The sequence below is a fragment of the Corvus kubaryi genome, unplaced genomic scaffold, assembly GCF_017639235.1.
Source record: "Corvus kubaryi isolate FWS band 111438036 unplaced genomic scaffold, C.kubaryi_AGA036_p1.0 74, whole genome shotgun sequence".
NCBI classification, from domain to species: domain Eukaryota; kingdom Metazoa; phylum Chordata; class Aves; order Passeriformes; family Corvidae; genus Corvus; species Corvus kubaryi.
In genome coordinates this window covers 17,053,975-17,076,780 of record NW_024582061.1, presented here as the reverse complement: position 1 = coordinate 17,076,780, position 22,806 = coordinate 17,053,975, and the positions used below count along the sequence as shown (strand labels likewise).

Sequence of the window (22,806 nt, the reverse complement as noted above, 5' to 3'; positions counted from 1 at the left end):
CTTAAACCACCTAGATTTAGTTTGCTACAGCTCTGACAGATGTACTTTTAACAGACTGCATTAAACTGATTTTGGTACTAGGCTGTTGTTCTGAGTCCAAAAGGCATTAGTAGTGCAACTTCTAGCATGCACCTGCCTCCTGTCATACCCTGCAACAGTCAAAACAGGTCAGCTTAATTTCAGCTATATTCTGTTAGCAATGAACAGTTTATTCCTTGCTGGGCTGCTCAGAGAGCACCTCAAAACACCACAGCGTAAGATGATCAAGGATCAAAGTAATTGTTGGCTAAACAAGCATTTTTCCTAAGCTTAAAATAACTTTGCCAGAATGGAAATTCCCAGTGAACATGAATGACTATCACGTCACTTGACAGTACAGTTTATTACTGCTCCTTCTTCAACAGTGAAACACAGGATCGATAAAGAGTAAAAACTATTTGTAATAATAATAAAGTTAAATAGTAATGTACTGCAAGCTTGCCCTACCACAGGATTTTGGGGCCAAACTGCTGTGAAGGCTTGACTAAATATTGACCAACATCATACACAGAGCTAAATGATCCTTCACAAGTGGTTTCTGGTATATTAGAGAGATGAGGACCTTTAAGCTATACCATGTGGAAAGCAAACAATACCTTCCTAAGAAAGATCTTACTTAATGCAAATTTGATATCATGTTGCCTGATTTCCTGCACTTTGTTTAATCAAAGTCCTTGAAAGAAGGTATTGCAAAGAACAGCACAGGAGAATCAAAATTTTTAGTTGTAATGTTAACTTTTTCTGATCCAAAGATCTTCCAGCAAAAAAATTCTAACCCCCCCAAATAATCTAGTATCTGATAAGGTGACAAAGCAGCAGTGTTTAAACAGAGTTAACTAACAAGTACTACTGCATGAGCAAAACTACTGAACTTACCTTGGACTCACCACCTCTTCCATAAAAGCTCAGAACATCCAAGGATAGGCAGATGCATAAATTCTGCATCTGTTCATTTTCAAATTTATTGTTGAATTAAGAGGCATCTCTTTTATTTTTGAGGGTTTTTTTGTTGAATGTGATAACACAGTTGTACATTCTCAAAAAAAAATTGCACAAGACACCAGCGAGAAATTTCTCTAACTTCAAGTAGCCCAACAACAGTTCAGCAGTAATTTGTGCTTCAGATCCTCTACGCCTTAAAGCTACTAAACAAACCTATTGAGAGTCAAGTACTAACTCACAGATTTCCATTACTTTCTCAGAACATTCTCCTAAGATTGGTGTTATAACATCCAAGTTCAAAAGAAAAGATTGAGCCACTATTTAAAAGCTAATGCTTAAGGAAAAAACTTCCAAATCAGGCTTAGGTGGCAACATGATCATTGATAACAATTGGATTTCAGCAATAAAATATTCATCTAGCAGCTGTTTCAACAAAATTGCCTTTGGCAATTAGATATTTTATAGCCATATGAACACCCACTATTCATCCAAATGTAGCTTAGTGGTATTTTAGCAACTCTAATTTATAAACTGTAAAATTGAAATTTATATTAGAGTGAAAAGTGAAAAAGCCAGTTAACCAGAGTGTCTTACCCCCCTCTTTTTTTTTAATAAGTAGTCATATATAATCAGAACTTTTACATTAGATCATAAAATAGCAAAAGCATCCTTACATCTGTGCTCTCATTACTAGTGTTTTCTTCTCTCTTTCGTTCTTCTTCCTCTTGCTCAAGCTCCTTAATGCTCTCCTCTAGAACATTAGGCCAGAAGTCCCCTTCAAAGTAAGGGAGCTCCTTTGCACTTGTTAGACGATCTTCTGTTGCCTGCTTAAATATATCCTAAAAGAGTGCAAAACCACATTTGGTTATCAGTATTGCAAGTCACATAACGAAAGGCAACATTCTCAATGAGTGACAAGGAAAGACATCAGCAGACTAAACAAAGCAAAGCTTAATATTTCAATTCATTTTACAAGAGCACATTCTAAGTGCATCTGTTAGTTTGTCAAATACATTTCAAATATTCCCACTCAGAAGAAATAAATCATTACTGTGTCCTAGATTTCAATGAGCCTTCTTACCAATTGAGACAATATAATCACCATAATCTTGACACTACCTTAAGTCCTGATAATTCAAAAAAATTTACATATTTCTAACTGCATCAGCATCCTAACCCTGCAATTCTATCTAACACAAGAAGATTGAAGATTCCATATATTTTCTTTTGCTCTTTCACAGTATTCCTCAATAATTTATTTTGTTCTAAGGGACCGTTTCAAGTTTCTTGCTAGAACAATTTCAGAAGCTACATGTTTTGAAGAGAGTATGTTTTAACTCTGAACTTTTGGTGTTCAATTCACTTAAAACTAATGCAGTAAACACCAAGAATCAGGCACAATGCATAAGGGCAAGGAAGAAATCAAGACAAGATTGGTCAATCTTCCCCAAGCATACACTTAACACACCTTGTAATCATGGACGATGCGCTCTGACACAGACTTGTCCAGCATCTTTTTGTACCACTCTTGCAGTCGCTTGGGTTTGGGTATCTTTTGGTCAGGAGGATGGCAGTGGAAGATGTAGTCATCTCCTTCACTGGGCGGGCACGCCCAGATATGTCCAGTAGTATACCTGGAGTGGTCAAACAAAACCGGGACATGTGGGCACTGACAATGGACGCTCGCGCGCTCTCCTCTCTGACACCAGGTGGCGACACCACCGAGCTGGCAGCTGTTCCCGGACTCAACATTTCCAGCTTTTCACTAATTTTCTAAAATCTAGCGCTATATATGGAGCACTTATATGTAAAATGTGCACATTTTACAGCCTACATAAAAAACAAAGCCTGATACAAACCTGCAATTGCCATCTCCCAATTAACTAATGGGAGAAAGATGGAGTCTAGGTATTTCAGTAGTGAAAGCTTGAGACAGAGCAATAATTCTTTATCTGGCAACATTTAAAAAACAGATTTACTTAAAGACAGAACTCACTTTTCTACTGTAAATCCCCTGGGTTTTGAGAATCAGTTTCAAAAAGTTTTAGAATTACATTTGGGAATAAACAGGCACTGCCAACCTATGCTATTGGGTGCACAATCTAGGGTACTAGTAAGATAGACGACAGCCAAATAGTAGCAGCTGCAGGGAATGCAATACCAAAGATCACTTCTTCATCCTCAGTTCTTCTCTATTTGTTTTTGAAGAGAACTCCAGTAGGAAGAATAATCAGAGAAAAATAACTATCCTTGCCCTGTTGAGAAACAGCTCTGCAGAACCCTCCCCAAGCCCTGGGAGCTGCAGCCAGTTGTCATTCCTTCTGCCTGAGAATGGAGAGATGATACTGCGTGACCAAGATTGTTTTCCCAAAATGAGAACCTGATGTTACCCATTAGCACAGAAAACAGTATTAAGTAAAGCTGAGGCTTGAGTTTTATGCAGCAATTGTACAGACTCACAGATTAGAAGATAGACAATAAAGCAGAAAGAACCCTAATGTATGCTTTTGAAGTAGTAAAGAACACACCACCTCACTGAGGTACCGAAGATAGTACCACTTACCTCCATTTCAATTCTCTTAACTTTTCTCATCAACTGCTTTAAACATAGTCCCTAACAATGTTTCCACAAATAACTCCACCAACCTACACTAGGCACCTTGACAGTAGAGTGATGTTTACTTCACTGGCCTTTCTACTTCAGTAATCATGGTAATTTAATTTCCACCTTTCTTGTTACTGCAGTTGTTCTGTGTTCTTCTGTGCTGTCGAAGTATATTTTCCTCTTTCTTTCCTAACTCTTTGGTTTCTCACAATTTCAGCTACTCAAGATTTCTTAGTGGCCTTATACAACTGTTACAGAGCTAATCAGTACAGACAAAATACACTTACCTTTCTCCTTATAAACAAGGGCAAGAACTTACTTGCTAGCCCAAAGGAATGACCTAATTAAAACCATGGCACTACACATTTTATGGGCTAGAGAACAGGCTCACTTTTTCTACTAAGACTTAAGGAAGTTTCACATAAGTCTGGAAACCTAAAAATGTCTGAAGCAGAGGCCTCCCCTGAAAAGCCTGCAATCCCTTTTTTTCTTCTTTTCAACTGTACACAGTTGTTGTCAAATTACTCTATCACAGGTGGATACTTAGGCACCATATTCTGTACTATAGGATGTAGTAATTTAATTTGCAACAAGAACTACTCAGCACAATGCAGCACAGAAGAAAATGTTGTAAGATACTTACCCTAGTTTCTTAACATATTCTAGATATCCAATTAGTATTTCATGATAGACAGCAGTCCTCAAGCATTTAGGGCGGAAGAAATGAACACTGTCAAGGTAAGATATATACACTCGCCTAAAAAAAAAAGTGTGAAAAAGAGCAGAGACTTTAAGTTTATTCATGTTATTTTATATATCTGAAGCATCCATTACACCAGCAATCTGCAAAGTCTCTGATCCTACCTCTAGAAACTTGGCCTTCTTTTGATATCCTAGCCTCATCTCCCTAAAACTATCCAACCCCTTCCTTGAGAACACAGATAAGAGATCCTTAAGGCAACACTGTCTGCCAGCCAGCATCCCCAGTAAGAAGCAACTTTAACATTACAGAAGCTGCTTTGTTTCTAGAACCTAACAGCACTAAGGGTCTCACATAAGCAACAGAGAAGCTCTATACAGAACTACAGGAGGTTCATCCAAACAAGAGAGTGCCAAAATACAATAGACTTTCATGGAGTTCCTCACCTTTGATTGGGTGGAGGGCAGTCTGAGCCATACTCCTGCACATGCATCCCAAAGAAGCACAAGTCTACACCATCAATCTCCTCAAAGGCAAAAAGCGCTTTTGTTCGGTAAGGGAAAGACTCTGCCATCTCTCCACTGTCTACAAACCTGCAGACCAGAGGGTGAAGGGGAATATCAAATATATGCTCATATCAGAGACTGCATGTTACCAGGTGAAGCCAACAAAGATGAGGGCTACTGTAAGTGTAATTTTAGTGCAATTTGAAAGGTAAATATTTATAGACTACTCAAATATAAGACAGCCACTTTTTACTGTGAAAAAGACACTCATCACAAAAAATTATTAACCTGCGGGAACCCCTGTTTGTCAAGAACTGGCTGGTGATGAGGTCTTGAATACAACAGTCTTTTGTGACTGGATATTAGAAAAAAATTTCTGCACAAAAAGTACTGTCAAGTATTGAAACAGGCTGCCCAGGGAAGCGTTTGAGTCACCATCCCTGGAGGTATTTAGAAGATGTGTAGATGTGGCACTTGGAGATATGGTTTAGCAGTAGCCTTAGCAGTGTAACAGCTGGACTCAAGTTCAGAGCCACTTTCCAACCTAAATTATTCTATTTAATCAAAGTGTATCATGTAAGTACAAACAGCTCCCATCTCCCCCAAAAGAAAGCAAAATTAGAAATGAACATACCTTGCTTTCATTCCTGGTTTTACTTCGACAGTTTTGTCAGATGCGTGTACCACCCTAACTGTGACCTCTCCCGCCTCAGGGTGATTCTGTCGTCTTAGGAAATCATTGACTCTATTCTCCAGGAAGGTACCAAGTCTTGTAGCTGGTAACCCTGCAGGAGGAAAATACAGCTCTAAACATATACAAAACTGAACTGTTCATATGTGATTTCTCTACTCAGATGTTAGATGAAAAATGACTCTTAACACATGCAGTATGTTAGCATAAATTAAAGCTTTATCTTTAAACCCTAACACTTCTAGCTAGGGTGAGCTGCCTTTCCCCTGCAGGCACATTTATGGCTTATACATTATTTAAATGAATAAAGAATCAGTATTTCAACCCAATTTCTATCTTGTCTTAAAAGTCAACCACAATTAAGGTTTCTTCTGAATAGATGTTATTAATTACTTCAGCTGGATTACAAAACACTGCTTTCAGACACATCTTCACGAGCAGACATTGCATCTGGAAGTATATTCTGTCTATAAAGCCATATTAGCCAAGTTAGTATTTCCACTCACAAAAAGAATGTATTTCAACAGTGGAAGGAAAACTAAATACAACTGTATCTGTAACTAACATACTTAGTTTACAAGCTTCTCATGTTCAAACAATCTTCATACAAAAGAAGTACATTAGCTGACAAAAACCTCAAGCTGAAAGGGAAAGTAGAACTTCTGATGTAACAGGGCCTGCCTCAACACTGGCCATTACTTCTGGTAGAGTTACACATCCACCAGCTTTTCATTTTTCCAATTTGACATCTTTTGGTTAAGCACTGCTCTACTACGTTAACTATGCTTTCAGGTTGCTAGAAACAAAAACCGATAGAAATGGTAAAAGAACCCTTGTATTCTTCCTGTGTTCTTAGCGACTCTAGGGAGTTTTGATTCTGGAGATTTTGAAAAGACTCAGATGCTGAAGCCATTCATTGAATAGTTTGCTGAATTTTGATGCTATTGGTTGGCCGGAATTTTAAAAATTTCAGTAGAAACATAAATCCTCATTATTTCTAAGAAGTACACCATTCTAAGAAGTTTCTGAAAGACTTATTTCGTCTACAGAACAGATGGACAATGACTACACAAATTTCCTCCTACGCTGCCTTCAAATCAGCTGCCTTGATCAAGAAGAAATGTCTCTAGAGTTCTGTCACCAGGTGATATAACCTTTATCTCCATCAAAGCTTTTAAGAGCAGCAATAGTCACAGTGACCTGAACATGTTATCAAAAATTTAAGTCAGACTGCAGTCACACATCAACTATTTCCCAATGCTATCGATACTGCAATTGAGATAAAAGGACACGTACCTTGCAGTAGAAGTGCTCTAAAACAGTATGTTAGCCCTCTAAAACAGACTATTAGCTAACACCACCACCTGTGAATGCAAACATTCTGAACACCACAGACCTGACGGTCAAAACTGACCAAAAGTATCCTCCTTCACCTCCAAAAAACCTAAATGCAACACAAGCATAAAAGCCACTTCTTCCCCATTCTTAACATATTATTTAAATTTGCTTGTACAAGTGTCAGACTCTTACTTTTAGCAGAGAATTTGTTCTCTTTCCTGGTTCGTCCCGTTTTCTTTAGGCAGCCATCACAGACAAAGCTGAAGCAAACAAGAGAGAACACGAAGTCATCCCAAGTCAGACCATCAAGTTCTCTAGCATCTTACCATTAGAAGCAAAATCTTTCACCAGATCTTATCTGGAAAATACCTTAACTGAAATTTGAAATAAAAGCACAAAGAACAGCCCAACTGTTTCAAAGCTGCAGAGGAGGATCTAAGCTCCAGGTGCTGCATCTTCTATCAGTCACCCACATCACCACCCGAAAGCCCAGGAAAGTCTCCAGTGGCAGGTCTGACAATATCAGCTCAAAGTGTTCTTGGAGCAAATAGGCTCAAACTGCTGTCTCTGATGAAGATAAGACACTGCAACACCAAGCAAAAGGCTGATTTTTTTTTTAAATGCCCAAATACACTGTAGATTGAAATGATTCTGTGATTCTTCCCCAGTTACAGGACATCCACCCTCTTCTGCAGCAATGTGGATAGGACAACAGAATGCTAGAACTCACAGCTTTTTTGACAATAAATGAGACATTTAAGCTCTTATAAAACTTTACCAACATACAATTTATCATCCTTTTAAAAGTTTTTAAATCAATCAGAAGAAAACCCAGTATTTTGATCAAGAACCGTCAAGTATCTAAAGAAAACTATATTGGTTTTGAAATTTAATCTGATTGCTGAGGTCAAAAAAGTTCATTTACCTGTTAAACCCTTCAGTTGTTACAAAATTTTTTGAAGATGACAAAGCAGTATGATTTGTACAGAAAACAGGTCAGTCTGAAACTGTTACCAGAACTAAAAATGTCTTTTCATGAAGGGCTAGCATCTCTAAACATAAAATGCTGAAATGCTCTCTTCCACACAAAGCACTGGAAACATTAAAGATTAGAAAACTTCCCACACAACACTGTAAGATATACTGTCTAAATTTGATGTTAGATTGTGTAAAATTTTCAGGGAATGTAACTTCTTCCATTAAACAGTCTTTTAAATATAACCAATATAAGGAATTTTATGCATGAGCTCTACCACATAGCAAATATGCTATCTACTTAATAAGGAGAAATTCCTCACCCAGAAGGCCAGATTATCTCATTATGAAGAACACAAATCTGGTGCATTTTTCTTCCACACTCTATACATTCAACAAATCTGTAGAAGGCAGAAAAAAGGCAAAAGGAAGCAAAGGTTAGTAGTATCATTACTTGTTTGTATATTTTGTAAGATTTTATTAGAGCACTTCTAGCATTTAGGCTTTTGAGTCTATTTAACATAGAGGGCACATCTATGCTGAGAACAGCCTTCAGAAAAAATTAAGAACCTGCCAGCTCAAGTCAGGCAGACTATGCAGGGACACATTATTATTACCATTTGTTTGTCTTATCACCATCCACTCATTTTTTTCAAGTGAAGCCCTTTTAAGGATAAAATCTGTAAACTGCTTGTTGCCATAAAGAGTAGAGGAAAATGGATTCGCATGCTAGAAAGGAAGAACCAGGTGAAATACTTGGCTGTTAGTTACCCCACTATGCTTGAACCCTGGGGTACATTGCAAATATGCTACAGAAAGGTGGGAAGGAAGAACACAGAAGCGAGTATCTAAGTCACTTTCAGAGGATTAGCAGAGATTTAAGGACAACTGAGATAAGTCATATGGTCTAGTTCCCAGATGTTGGTGAATATAATTCTCCAAAATACCTAAGGTTGCTTCAGATATTGGGACAATCTGACTCCTTTTGAACATGCCTGTCTAAAAGTTTGAGACTTTGAATGAGTAGTTGTAATCTGTGTAGAGCATGTGGTATCAGACTGTAAGTTAGGCTTATATCCTATCTTCATTTTAACAAAGGGAAAGAAAAATTATGAATCAAGCTACTGTTCTCCCCTTCCCACAGCCCTTGTAAAACAGAAGAACTGGCTGACCCTTGTGCCTTTAGAAGGATGGTGTGGGAATAAAAAACACCCTTTTTGCTCATTCATTTGAGAATGAAGATAATGTTTGCAGAGTAGCAGCACAAGTGTGTGATACAGGACCATGTAAAGCAGTTTCAAAAATATCAAAAAAGGCAGCTGAGTCACCATCATTTTAATGTTACTGAATGACTACAGTTCTGCTTTCAGAGAAGTACAGAAGAACTGGCTGATTCAAAATATAACAACTTTTCCTTCTATTACAGCTGCCTGTAAAATACAGCAACTAGAAAAGCCAACAGCAGTAAGAGCTATTGCCAAATGACTCCAATCAGTTCTGAGACTTAGCATTTGCCACACCAAAGTTTCAAAGCAGAGCTATCTGCATTCATCCTTCTGTTGAATCCACATGCAAGACAACAAAATGGAGTGATTTCAGCCCATACATCCAGTTTTACATATTTCTCAAGCACAGCCATGGTGGTTTGGGTTCTCAGCACAGAATGCCAGATCTGCTGACTACTGAGCAGCCTCTACATACTAACAGAGTTCCATGAAATTGGAAAACAAAGACAAAACCCATGGTGGATGAATAACACATCTTACAAAGTAATTATAATAGAATGAGGATCATTCAAAGAGTGACAGCAATACTTACAGTTCAGGATCCAGTGTATCATTTTTCCTTTTTGAAAATTGTTCTTTGTTTATCGTGCTATGGAGAAACAGGCAATAAAACTCAGTTTTAACACAAGACAACAAACATTCATGCCATACCACACCTATCCACAAAACAAGACAAAACTTACAAGCAGATTTTTTAAACACTCACTGGCACTACAAAGAAAGTAATTATATTTACACAGTGACAGGCAACTGAAGTATACACCACTCCACTTTGTCTGTGAAAAACATTGTTTTTCTCTTGTAGAGAGCAACATTGTTCCCTTATTCAGTTTTACTACAGGAAAAATATTAAAGCTTGCTGACAATTCAAGTTTTGGATAGGTCTAATCAGTATTTAACAGTGAAAAGACGACTTGATATGCCTCATATTCTGCAGGCAGAGAATTCCAGTTATCTTTGATTACTGAGAAAGGTAGGTTCTCTTTTTTCAGATTCCCCTATCCCTCCTCCTACATCGACTTCAAAGGATAAATTTCAGCTTCCAAACCCTGCAACCCCAACCCAGCCACCACAACACATTATCTTTACCTTCCCTACATCATTTTCAAGGCCTAAAATCCCATCTTTTTGACAGTGAGGTCACAAGTATATTTTAAACGAGCTGGTTCAGAACATACAAGAATACTCAAATCTGTGAGAATTTACCCCAAAGAATGTTCTGCATAACATGAGAAGATCAGTATGTCCCTCTCTGAGAAGCAGACACAGACTCACTCCAATTTGCATGAGATGAATTAACCTTACTATCTCCTTTTATTTCAGTGTTTATTCTGAATAGTGCCACCTGCAGAATACTTGAAGCTCCTTATAAAACAAATGATGAAGTTAAATACCTCAATTACCTCAAACTATTCTTATAATATGGTGCATGGAACTTAAACAGGACCCACCATGTATATTCCTATGACGTACTCTATGACTATATGGATTAAACTTTGGATCTTTACTTCTACTAGAATAGCAATCCACCTACCCACAGGGACATGGCCCATTGTACTGACCAGCACACAACATTATTTCTTCCTTTTTCCTTCCAGAAAGGCAGATCACAGAAACCTAGGATGGTTTTGGCTGGCAGGGACCTTAAGAGATCATCACTCCCTGCCATTGTCAGGGACACCTTCCACTAGACCAGGTCGCTCAGAGTTCCATCCAACCTGTCCTTAAACACTTCCAGTGATGGGGCATCCACAACTTCCTGGTGCCATCTGTTCCAGTGCCTCACCACCCTCATAATGAAGAATTTCTTCCTTGTATCTAATCTCAATCTACCCTCTTTCAGTACACTTACATCATCCCAAGCCCAAACAGATACTTCCAGTACTGTTCTATATGTATCCATTAGTGCATCCAGGATCTGGTTCCAAATGAAAGTTAACTCAATTTGTCCAATTACCAACTTGAACAACTCTCCCCCTGGCTTCAAACTTTCCTGAATTCCTCATTTTGTTCTACCTGCAGGGTTGTTCCACTGCCTTCCCCCAAAGGGATTTCTTGAACAGCTCAAAGAGTAACTGCCTGGCACTCATTTGTCCCTCAACAGATTCCTTAGTCTCCCAAAATTCAGTTTCAAAATTTTTTTGGGGGGGAGGTACGAGGAGGATACAGCAAAATGAGAGACTGCCCCAACAGTTTGCCAGCAACATGGCAACATGCACAGCCTTTTACTGTGTTCTCCTCAACAACTGCACAGCATTTCTCATAGGCAGATGGCATTCCAGCAGTGAAGTATTTGTATGGCAAAAGGAGGTTGCCTGCTTCTGATTTGGATGAAAAACCACCTGATGTTGAATACAAGTTTAATAGCATAGCTAGTGTATAAAGAAAACGGTACATTTGACATTTCAAGCTATGTCTGTCACATACTTGCCTGCAGGCATGGTTATTTTTCTGCAGTAGAATACTTTCACTTTTTTTCAAGGAAAAAGCCATTTTCTTCTTTCCCTTCTATTGGCAGAGTTGCAATTTTAAGCACTAAGTGCTTATTTTTGACTAGTTCAGTCAGTCCGGGTTTTCAAGACAAGCACAAGTCCAGGCTTTTATGAAGGATGTATCATCTACCTTCTACTAGCCTAAAAACCTACAGCTGAACTCCTTCCCTACAGAAAGCACTGGAGGCCATGATACAGCTTACGAAAGCACAGCCCAAGCAAACACAAATAACTCACGTTTGAGGTTGTGATGGGTCATCTCCCAGAGAAACGCTCTCCCCTTGGATTTCGTTGAAGCACTTCTCACAGAAATGATACCTGTCAGCAAGAAGGCCATATTTGGGTGAACTGCTCCGTCCACACAACACAGCCCAAGTCAAGCAACGGAGCCACCAATCACAGCAGGCCAAGGAAGGGACAGGAGCAGAGAGCAGGTCATCAACGGCGACAAGGATATTCAATGATGCAGATTTATGGGCCCCACATTGTGTTTGGTTGGTTTGGTATTTTGGTTTGGATTTTTTTTTTTTGCGCAATCAAAGCCAAGTGCAGACAATGACAAGCATGAAGGAGAAATTAAAAAAATAACACACACACGAACAAAGAAATGGCGGTTTGCAGGACAAAAACAAAAACATAGAAGCAAGACAAGACAACACAAAGCAGAAAGCCAAGGCAAAGCACAGATTAGCATTAAATCTCTCAAATGGGTTCACAAGCAGCAAACGATAAAAACAAATTAAACAAGAGTATTCCATTTTAGCATACCCATACCCTCTTCATTTTAATAATCCATGCCACATACAGCAAAGAATTAAAATGAGACAGGGAAAGAGCAGGAGGAAGGAGGAACTGCTACTCTGACTTGTACATCAGCACAGCAGTTCTGCTGGGAGGAGGATCTGCAGGAGATCAATGGAAGAGAGGTAGTCTTCCATCTTAAATGTATAAATGCTGAAAGGTCACAGAATTCTCTCCCAGTAGAAAGGGAAAGCTAAATACCAGAAACTTTAGGAACAATAACATCTGTCCTCAAAAGTCTTACAGACTAATAGAACTGTCAAACTCTGTTAACTAACATTAACTAGACACATAATGGTCTACGTGGATATGATTCCATATCATAGTCTGCACATAGAACAGTCCAGCCATCACTACAGCATTACAGAGGAAGATTTCATTTGTACTTCAATAAAATAGAGATGAATTCAAGATTGTACCCTAGCCTTCAAAAATGTTCTAAAACTGTGGCTTCTCCATTATAAGGCATGCTAATTGAGTGCACAAGACAGCTAAAAATAGAAATAAAACATTCAAACAAGTTCTTTACAAAGCCACACAAATCTGTGTTATTAGCAACTGTTAGGCTAAAAAGACAGGTCTCAACCTTCTTTCCCAGTTTTAATCTGAGATAATGCAGAGAACAGTACTTCTGGAATTATACATTTCCGTCTATAGATATATGCATCTATATATATGATGTAATTTACAAGTCACACGTAGGCACCTGTTACAATGCAAAGATTCCCTTCTAACATTTGAAAATGCGTCAAATGTCAGATTTCTGAGCAATAGTCTTTTGGTTCATCTAGTACTTGCCCACAGACAAACATAAGCAGAAGATACTGACATGACAAGACAAGCTCTACGCTACATACAAGTCTAAAACTACAATAGCTATTGTGGGATACTCTATAGGACTAAAGAAATAGGAAAAGCTTAAAAAACACCATTTGCTGCTATAACCCTTTATGAAGCCTTAAAAGGTTAAGATATAACTTGTATAATCTTTCACTGCTTTCATCTGACCAGGTGCTTAAGGAAACTACAATTCTTGGAAAATCTTGGCTTTAGGGTAAAATCCTCCACGTTTTTGTTATTGTGGTTTGTTTTGGGGCAGGTTGTTTTGTTTGTTTGAGGTATTGGAATGAATGGAGAGCAGGAACTAAATAATTGTATGGATCTTGGAGATAACCAGTCCTCTGCTCTAGCAGGTACATTCTGGTGACAGGCAAGGGAATATGGCAGTGTTAAAGCATGTGTTTGCCTGCTTCTTCCTGCCACACTTCCCCAGCTGGCAGAGATGACTAGCAAGAAACCTCCTTTCAGAAGTCAAGTAAATTTAAATCCTTTAATAAACCCCAAGTAAAAAAGATGCTCCAAAGAGCTGTAGAAGTGACAGCATTTTACAGAGCTACTGATAGCTACTGCCAAGACAATTCCCTTTAGGAAACTTTGTGAGAAAAAGCAAGCATCAATCTGCTGAAGATCTGAATACACAGATCTTCCAATTAAGATGTGCAATACAGAAGTAAGTTTGTTCTTTGGTGTTAACATCACGAGAAAAACAAAGACTTGCCAAAAATAATATGTATTACGAGCATTAATACACTTTCTGCACGGTCTACTCAGTGTTCTGCATGAAAAACACTGCTACACAGTAGGAAACAAAGCAACAGACTTGTATATATGATTTGCAGGCATCAAAATGCAGGATCAAAATGTAGGAAAACGTAACATTTCTGCGAACAAAAGAGGAAGAGCAAAGGCTGCAGTGAACTTTTGCTCAAAGAAATCTTTATTAACACACAAGGCAAACTATTCAAGAGCAGTTCCAGCAAAAAATTTTATCTTAAAACAAAGGTGTACACATATAAAGAGGGTGTCTATGTAAATACATGCATGCCTATAACAGATTGATTGCAGCATGCACAAAACTGCAACAATTGAGTTTTCCTTACCTGTTCTGGTAACTGTAGTAAGTGGCATCTCGAGGGATCGTGCATAGCTGTTTGCCATAGCAACACAAAGTCTGTGGCGAGAACTCCAACTGCAAAGAGGAATGGGTCGACTTAGTACTCACACACATTTTCACTTGCTCTCCGTGGGAAGCAAGTGTGACCCAGACAGTGAACACTTCCACCTTACTCTGTGCACAGATCTCTCTGTACAGCAAAGTGTATGAAGTGCTAGTCACAAAAGACATTAAGTGGGCTGTTATTCTCAAGTTAACTCTTCTCCAAAGACAGAAAGCACATCAAAACAAGACAAGGGAAACACAGTTTCAATATACAGTGAAATACAGAACTTCTGCAGTAATAAAAACACACCTGTTTAATTTGCAATAGCAAAAGTTTGCCCTAATCAAATAAGCCTTCTGTTGCTGACTTTTTATCCTGCAAGGGCTTATATACAAATAGATTATTTAAGGACTAGATAGAAGATCCACAAAATACTCAAATTCAGATTACTCAGGATTGCTAAACCCTGGGAAATTTTTGACATACCATAACTGATAACAACTGCAACTACTATTATTTTTCCCCTTCAATTCAAGGAAGCAAGCATCAGACTAAAGATATTTACTTTCTTACCTTTCTTCCACAGCAGTAACCAAGGCTCTGCATAACTGGGTCAATTTCTTGCTCAAACACCTCTGCCAGTTTGGAACAGTACTTGTATACCCGGGATGTTTTGCGGTTATACAACCAGGCATTATTGAACATGAGCCAGATGTCATCTACGTATTGCCATGGTTCCTGATACTGTCCTGTGTCCAGCTTTCTCTTGATAGTAGAAAGATCCATGGGGTTCTTCACTATGTCAAAATAATCCTGCAAGAATACACAGCACATTAAAACCCTATTAGAGAACTATGTTGTGACATGACAGCATGTGCATTCTCAGCGTATAAATTCTTCTAATCAAGAAAAACAGGTTCCTCCCTGACTTGATAGTCAAACTGCTTGTGACACACAGAATGCAATCTCTAAGTAATATAATGTAATTCCCCAGTGCTTTCTTTTCCTTATTCCTTTATTTCTCAGGTGCTGTTGCTCATTCACAACTAATGAAATCAAGTCACTCTAATTTTAATCAGCAAAACAAGTATTACAAATAGTAGAAAATGCCAATGTTTTTGCAGCCATTGTGATCCAAAGAAATACACAAGAGCATTAATGTAAAGCAACTGTTTTTGGTAGCCCAGAAAACCTAACAGAAATAAACACCTTTATTCTATGATAAAACTTATCCTGTCTCCTCTAAAGAATGCCCTTTCCCAATCCACCATCAATTATGGTGAAACTTCTACAAAAGTCTGCCGAATGACAGTCAATTGAAAGCTTGTTAAAAATATTAGCAAGTGTATAAATGCTTGTAAGACAGCAGGCCTTGAAATTTTGCAGCATTTGCCTTAAAAAAACCCCCACACCAATACCAAACAAAAACTCTTTCAGGCAAAAAACATTGTCTGAAGCACCTAAAATGGACTTCTACATCTATCTTGTGTGGTCAATTCAGAGAGTTTAGAAACACAGATCCCTGAATGATAACTGTCTTCTCAAGACAGTTCTAAAACCAGCAGAAAATTTAACCTTAACAAACCTCCAACTTAAATAGTCTCTTCCTTTCCTATTACAGATAACCATTAATGGATATTTTTAAGTGGGTTTGATCTGCTTAATTTCCCACATCTTCAGACAAGATTTATACATGATGAGACACACCTATGAAATTCAGCAATAAAAACATCATAATATGAAGCAACAACAATAAAAAGCCCATACAGCACTGGGGTTCTGTTGGTAAATCATTCCAGTGCATGCTATATCTGCGTATTTATTAAAAGGAAAACAGAACCAAACAAACTTTCCTAAGTTAGACCTTGTATGTTCCACTGCCTAAGCTAAACCTCCCCAAATGCATCAATATAAAGATGTTAACAAAACAGATGTAAGCTGTTCTCAAACAGGTATGTCAAAATACAGTAGCTTTGAATTAAAACCAGGAAACTATCTTACTAAGACACTCACAGGAATTCCTAGTAGTTGGGGATCCACAGGCTGTCGAAATGGAAGAGACTCCGGATCCTGACGGTAAAGTGCCTCCAGTGTTGGCATAAGTGCCTGCCGCAACTCCTCTGGCTTGAAAACTTTGGAAAACAATCAACATTAGAAAGATAGCAGAAACAGCTGGAAGGAAGAAACCTGCTAGAAAATGTGATGTCTGTGGAAAAAGGCTACAGACGATGGGTTTAAGGTACTTAGCATGGCTTGTTTATCCTCTGCAACACTGAGTTGAGAGGAGGATATTAAAATGATCACCTGAAGAAAAGGCGCTCATGAGAAGACATTGATGAGTAGAGATTGCTCACATTGCAGATACATCCCCTCTCGGAGGCCCCATGAAAAAAAAATAGTCTAGAGAATCTGTAACTGAGTATTTCAAATCTCCATTGTATTGACAATTTTACTATGGCTTAGTGTCTAACTGTAAAGGCTTAAAGAACTTGCCCAAAGCCAATTATAAGCACATGTCTTAGTTAATATTTTTGTCCAAAAGCCACAAAGAACAATCCCTGTAAGTACCACATAATCCACTAAGTACCAAAAAGGAAAGCCCAGGTTTTTTTCTCCTGCAGAGATTTCTCTAGGGAGATGCAGTGAATTTAAGTAAAAAACAGTGTTTCTGCTTACTTTTTTTCTTAGACTGCCCAGCTGCTGGAGAAGACTGAGTTGCTGGAGTAGTTGGTCTTTCTTCACCCTCTGGTACTTCAGTCTTCATTTCAGGTTTCTTCTCTTCTTGCTCCATTGGGTCTGGTTTACATTCCTCCACGACTGGTTCTACTTTCACCTAGAAAGTAGTTTGGAGCCTGTCACTTAAATCTTCTGGGAGGCCACCCATGCACATTTCTGTCCTTTAAACCTATCTGTCATGCTGCCCACCCACTCTTCTATCTCCTTTGTAAGCAAAACTCGCCTAAAACTTGAGCAAATGTGTTAGAATGCATCTTTAAACACTGCAGTAGTAGCAATGAGCTGCTAACAAGTTCTGAGCTGCAAGTAGACACATGGGTACCTCTCCAGCTCTTCAGGCAGTTCTAACAGCCTCTCATACACCAGGAGGATGTGACTGGCAGCCACACTTCTAGCTGTCCTCAGTGACAAGTTGTCAAAGCCCAGTAAAGCAGCCCACCATGTACATATAGAATCATTTAGGTTAGAAAAAACCTTTAAGATTAAGTCCAATATTAACATGGCACTGCCCAGTCCATTGCTATGCCATACCCTAAAGTGCCACATCTACACATCATCTAAATACCTCCATGAATGGTGACTCAACCATTTCCCTGGGCAGCCTGTTCCAATGCTTGATAACCCTTTCAGTGAAGAAATTTTTCCTAATATCCAATCTAAACCTCCCCTGGCACAACCTGAAGCCGTTTCCTCTCATCCTAGCTAGTATCTGCTATTTTAACAGCTATAGGACTGACCTGAATGCATTCTCACATTGGTATTTACCAAAGCAAAGCTTCATAGCAACCACATTCTAATGGTCCTTCTTGTAGCCACTGACTTCTACCACAATTTCACCAGAAAACACTTCTTTAGGAATAAGGCAAAAGACAACAATCAAAACTGCAGCAGCAGCAGGTAGCACCTAGAGCTCTCACTGAATTCTGGAAGGAAGGACAGCATCCAGCAGTACTAGATGAATGTATTCTACCCAATATCTGGTCAACAATCTCACCTCAGGTTTCTCCTCCATTTGCATCTCTGTTTGTTCCGGTTCCCCTTCATCTGTTTTAATCTCCATTTTCACTTCCTGCAAGGGTGGCTGCTGCTGCTCTGGAACAGTCTGCTGAGAGTTCACCTCTGTGCTGCTGGTGGATGGGGGGTTGGATACCTGCCCATCAATGCTCACAGCTGGCTGTGAAAGCTGAGGAAACAAAACACATTACAAGCAGGCTTTTAATGAACCTATTTTTCTTTCTCTAATCTATGTTTTACCTATACTACATTTCCACCAAGTTTAAAAGCACTCTACTCCTTCTATTTGCCTTCCCTGAAGAATAAAATGTCCCACAACCTCAACTATCGGAAAACATGCATCAGAAGCATGCACTGGAAGGCCTGGTATATAGAAAATGGCATTGTTTTCCTATTGTATACAAGCACTATGCTTATGTAGACATAACCAAAAGTCTCATCTATGTTTCATAGTGAATTTCAAAACATGCACTAGAATTCTGAAAATGCTTCCCCTCTGGAAACAACAGATGATCTACAGACTTGTCCTGATGAAAAAAGGTTACTCCCCAAATACAAAAAACCCGCCCTATTTTAATATTAAACATGCCAGGAGCACACAACTGAAAATTAAACCTTACACACAAACATTTGCAGGGAAAGCACAATTAAAAGTATTTCCTTACAGGTGTTGTGGGGTGCTGAGGTTGCAGTGGTGCTGTTGGTGTGGGAACAGATGCAGTCGTGCTCTGCTGTGACAAGGGCTGCTGCTGTTGCTCTGCAGAAGGGGTAACTGGAACTGGAGGCTGGACTTGTGGAGGCAGCTGTGCCTGCGGAGGTGTTGGAGTCTGCCTTTGAGGGGGGTGCATAGTTTGGGACTGTGGTCCAGGTGGCATTGCCTGAGGAGCAGGTGTGGGGGCAGTGGTGGCAGCCGCTGCTGCCGCCTGCTGTTGCTGTGATCCCAAGCCTGGGGGCGTGTGGTGAGGTGTTGGGGTTCGGCTAGGTACCGGAGAAGGAGAATTTCGGTGCATGGGAGGCTGTGGAAGAGGTGGGCAGTGAATATGGCTCCCTTGAGAACCTGGAGCCATTGCAGGAGAGTTCACAGGACAGGAAGCGCTGGTCATTTGTGCCTGTGGGAAAACAGGTACACATTTGCAATGACTTGAAATAGAAACGCAGGAGAAATTACTGTCAAATGTTTGCTTTTCCACAGCGTACTTTAAAAAAATGTGACAACCATTTGTTTACTTTTAAAAACTCTTTCAAAAGCAGAAATGGTCTACTTATTTTGTTCTACACAAACATAAGGCTGTTTTATAATTTATTAATCTCTCTTAGAGAAGTTTTAATAGAATAACTTATACTTGTTATATTTTAAAAATGGCACACCTACACTCATGGTTCGCAAAGCATTTCTTTCTAAAACTGCAGATTTGTACATCCTGAATACGGGACAATGCACCACACAGTGAAAAACTGCATTCAAATACACTTGGCGTGCCCATGTCTCCACCCCCAAGACTAGAAACTGAATTTATCATCACAAATAAGTACAGCTGTAACTCTACCATTATAAAATTACAAAAAAAATTGTATTGGTCAAGAAAAAAAACTGTAACTCCACAATAATCTTGCCTGCAAACTAGGAAGAAGCATCAGTGAGAAGCAAACTGACGTTCCCTACTTCTTCCTGGCCTGAAAGGTTCTTGCTGAAAAGGGAGAGGGAGAGGACAGAAAGGAAACTGCTAGACTGTAAGTTCAGATCTTCAGTAGTGATAACCCTCCTAATCCCCCAAAGCCAGCAACACACAGGCCTGGATAGACATGCTTTTTTATGACTTATTGTACCACATCTTAGTTTGTCAGGCTCTGCTGCTTCGCTGTTCAGCAAGAGAATCTTAACTACTGCACACTGAGTCACAATTTCTTCTTTGCTCCATAAAAACAAACCAAAACCAATTCCTCTCTAACACTTAAAATTAAGCCTGAGAACAAGTCAACAATATTTCACCCTTGCCATTCCCAGTGCCAGATCATGAAAATGAAAAGTCTCAATAAATTAATTTGGTTGACTATAATTCCAACAGTCTCTTGAGGAAACAAGTTTTTCTCCATTACTACAAACTGAACAAACATAATCAGTATATGACAAAGCTCACTAACAGCACTTCAAGAAATCAGAAACTTACTTGAGATACTGGTGTCTGATTGCCAGGCTGAGTCATAGGCATGCTCGCTGTGTTCATTCCCGGGGAAGAAGCAGGGAACTGAGTCTGTTGTAGAAATTGATTCTGACCAGAAGGCTGGCCAACTCCTGGTTGCTGCATACGTGAAGGAAATCCCATCTGTTGGAAAAGAAAGGAACTCATTTCACACAATATGCATACACCTTCATAACATTTTACAAAAAAAAAAACAAAAAACCACCAAAAACTTTTATCGTGTTGTAGAAATTGATGCTTGCCACTTATCTGTAGGATACAACATGAAAAGCCTGCTTATAGCTCCTCTCAAAAGACAGAATGCATGATGATTTCTCTTAAAAGCTAAGTAAAAGGATATTGCTATCAGATTGGGACCACGACTTAAGATTTATTTTGGTTCCTTGTTTTAAGGATGCAACAAAAAGCCACTTCAACTTAATTTTTAGGCAATTCTTACCACAAAGATGTAAAGATTTACTATATATTGGACAGAACTTAGAGGAGATGCAAAAGACAGAAACCAAAGGGCCAAGAGAATGAAGAATTGATGCTTGATTTATTTTTAAGCATCTTTTATTTACTGTTTTTAAGGAAACCACAGTCAAGAGAAGCAAACCTGTGAACTCAACCCTGGCAGGAAGGCACACTGACCTGGTTCATGGCCCCAGCCTGACTTAGCTGTCCAGGGTGCTGAAGAGGAGGGGTTTGTCGGGGTCCCATCGGTGACAGCTGCATGTTCATCTGGCCAAATTGATTCATTCCTGTGAGTTTGTGCCAAAAAACCACTTGTAAACGAAGGCCTGAAATCTCCTTTAGGCACCATTCAACATTTGGAGAAGAAATGCTGTTTCTTTCTAATTTTGCTTTCTAGCAACCAGCTTTCAATCATTTCAATATTGCCTTCTATTAAGTAGTTATGTAGAGTAATTTTAAATATAGTGTTCAAGCTATCTACTCTTTCAGAATACAGATCAGCTTTTTCCCCTTCAAGACATCTGTTTCCACTGTTATTACAACTCATTAAGTTTGAGAACTACTGTAACACGTGACAAATACTGATTGTCACACCTGCTGTTGAAGATCAACTTTCTACAGAAAGTTGCATTATCTTAATTACATATCAGAAATTCACTTATTGAATCTCAAACTGTATCTTAACTTCAATTACTTTGCATGTTGGCTATAACACATATTGAACGTGTAACAAACGTTCTGCCCTTTTTTCCCAAGCAGTAATTCTCACCACATTCCCTCTGCTACCAACATGTCCTCACCTGAGTTGGCTGATCCCACCACCCCATGCACACATGATCAGAAATTGCAAAAGCATCAAACTCTTTATTTAACAAAGCAAGCAGCTAATGTGCATCTCAAAATCACAGGACAAAATGCTACTAGAGATAGTGTTATATATTTATTATATAGTTATGTAAGAATTATACAATATAGATAGCTATTTTCTTAATCAAATGTAAAAACTGCACATGAAACAAGGTCTCTGATGCTTCAGTAAGAGCTGCCCAATTCCAGGGTTCCTTTAAAAAAATCACAGTAGCAAATTTTCTTCAAATATTTACCTGGCTGTGCCTGCATGCGATTCATCATCTGGTTTGGCACATTGGCACGTATCAGGGTTGGGTCAGGAAGAGGACCATCTGGGAAAAAAGACATTGAAATAAGGTAGTGTTATTCAGAAGACCACCAAGACTTATCCACCACACGTTTTAGTGAGAATTACACATTAAAACCCATGTATAACAAAAGTAAATGTATACAGTAACTAAACATTATTAAAGAGTCCTCAAAGTGTGAGGCAAACTCAAGAACTTCATTGAAAATATAACTACATCCCAGTGACAGAAATACCCTCTGACTTAGAGTCAGCTGTCAGAAAGTGAGGACAAATTTAAAGCATGTTTTCAAGGTGCAACAATGAACAGTAGCTCACAAACAAGTCAGGTACCCACGAACACCTAGATGATCACCAGCCTACTGAAATGACAGTACAGGATTTCCTGTACCAGGTAATCAGTAACCCAAAGGTTCTTACTTGCAGACATTCCTGGCTGTGGCTGTCCCATATTGGGCCCTTGATTAATGGGAGCTTGTGGCATGCCTGGAGCATTTGGGATCATATTTTGCTTCTGCAGCCTGGTTCTTCGTTTCTCCTCCAATTCCTTCTGAATCTTGTAGATCTTCTCTGCTAGCAAGTGATAGTACTCTGCCTGTTTGGGAGGAATAAAAGCCAAGAAAGGCGATCACACACACATTAAGAAAGGGCAACAGGTCCCAGTGATTCACACTTTGGCTTGGGGTGGGGGGTGGTCTTCCCCTTTGCAGGGACTGTCGTGCAGATAGGAGAGGAAAAAGGGGCACTGCTAAGGGCACTGCTCTCAACTATTAGACAAACACCAGGTATTTCTCTTCTCGTGTCCAACACTTCTCCGGGACAATCACAGTGAAGAGCTTCAACATTGCCTTTAGGGAACTGTGACAAG

At 39.1% G+C, this 22,806-nt stretch overlaps 1 protein-coding gene across 1 annotated transcript in view; it reads right to left on the bottom strand.

Moving 5' to 3' along the window:
* EP300 (E1A binding protein p300) overlaps positions 1-22,806 on the bottom strand; it is a 60,759-nt gene that overhangs the window by 6,075 nt on the left and 31,878 nt on the right. Inside the window, exons 10-28 of the mRNA XM_042050516.1 lie at positions 22,359-22,533; positions 21,886-21,963; positions 20,960-21,069; positions 20,294-20,449; positions 18,791-19,234; positions 18,106-18,294; positions 17,052-17,208; positions 16,389-16,507; positions 14,949-15,188; positions 14,316-14,404; positions 11,812-11,892; positions 9,615-9,671; positions 8,120-8,197; positions 7,014-7,081; positions 5,427-5,577; positions 4,733-4,879; positions 4,230-4,343; positions 2,450-2,615; positions 1,656-1,820 (exon numbers count right to left, since the gene is read on the bottom strand). Of these exons, the coding sequence (XP_041906450.1) occupies positions 1,656-1,820; positions 2,450-2,615; positions 4,230-4,343; positions 4,733-4,879; positions 5,427-5,577; positions 7,014-7,081; positions 8,120-8,197; positions 9,615-9,671; positions 11,812-11,892; positions 14,316-14,404; positions 14,949-15,188; positions 16,389-16,507; positions 17,052-17,208; positions 18,106-18,294; positions 18,791-19,234; positions 20,294-20,449; positions 20,960-21,069; positions 21,886-21,963; positions 22,359-22,533 (2,784 nt within the window). The remainder of the gene's footprint in view (positions 1-1,655; positions 1,821-2,449; positions 2,616-4,229; positions 4,344-4,732; positions 4,880-5,426; positions 5,578-7,013; positions 7,082-8,119; positions 8,198-9,614; positions 9,672-11,811; positions 11,893-14,315; positions 14,405-14,948; positions 15,189-16,388; positions 16,508-17,051; positions 17,209-18,105; positions 18,295-18,790; positions 19,235-20,293; positions 20,450-20,959; positions 21,070-21,885; positions 21,964-22,358; positions 22,534-22,806) is intronic.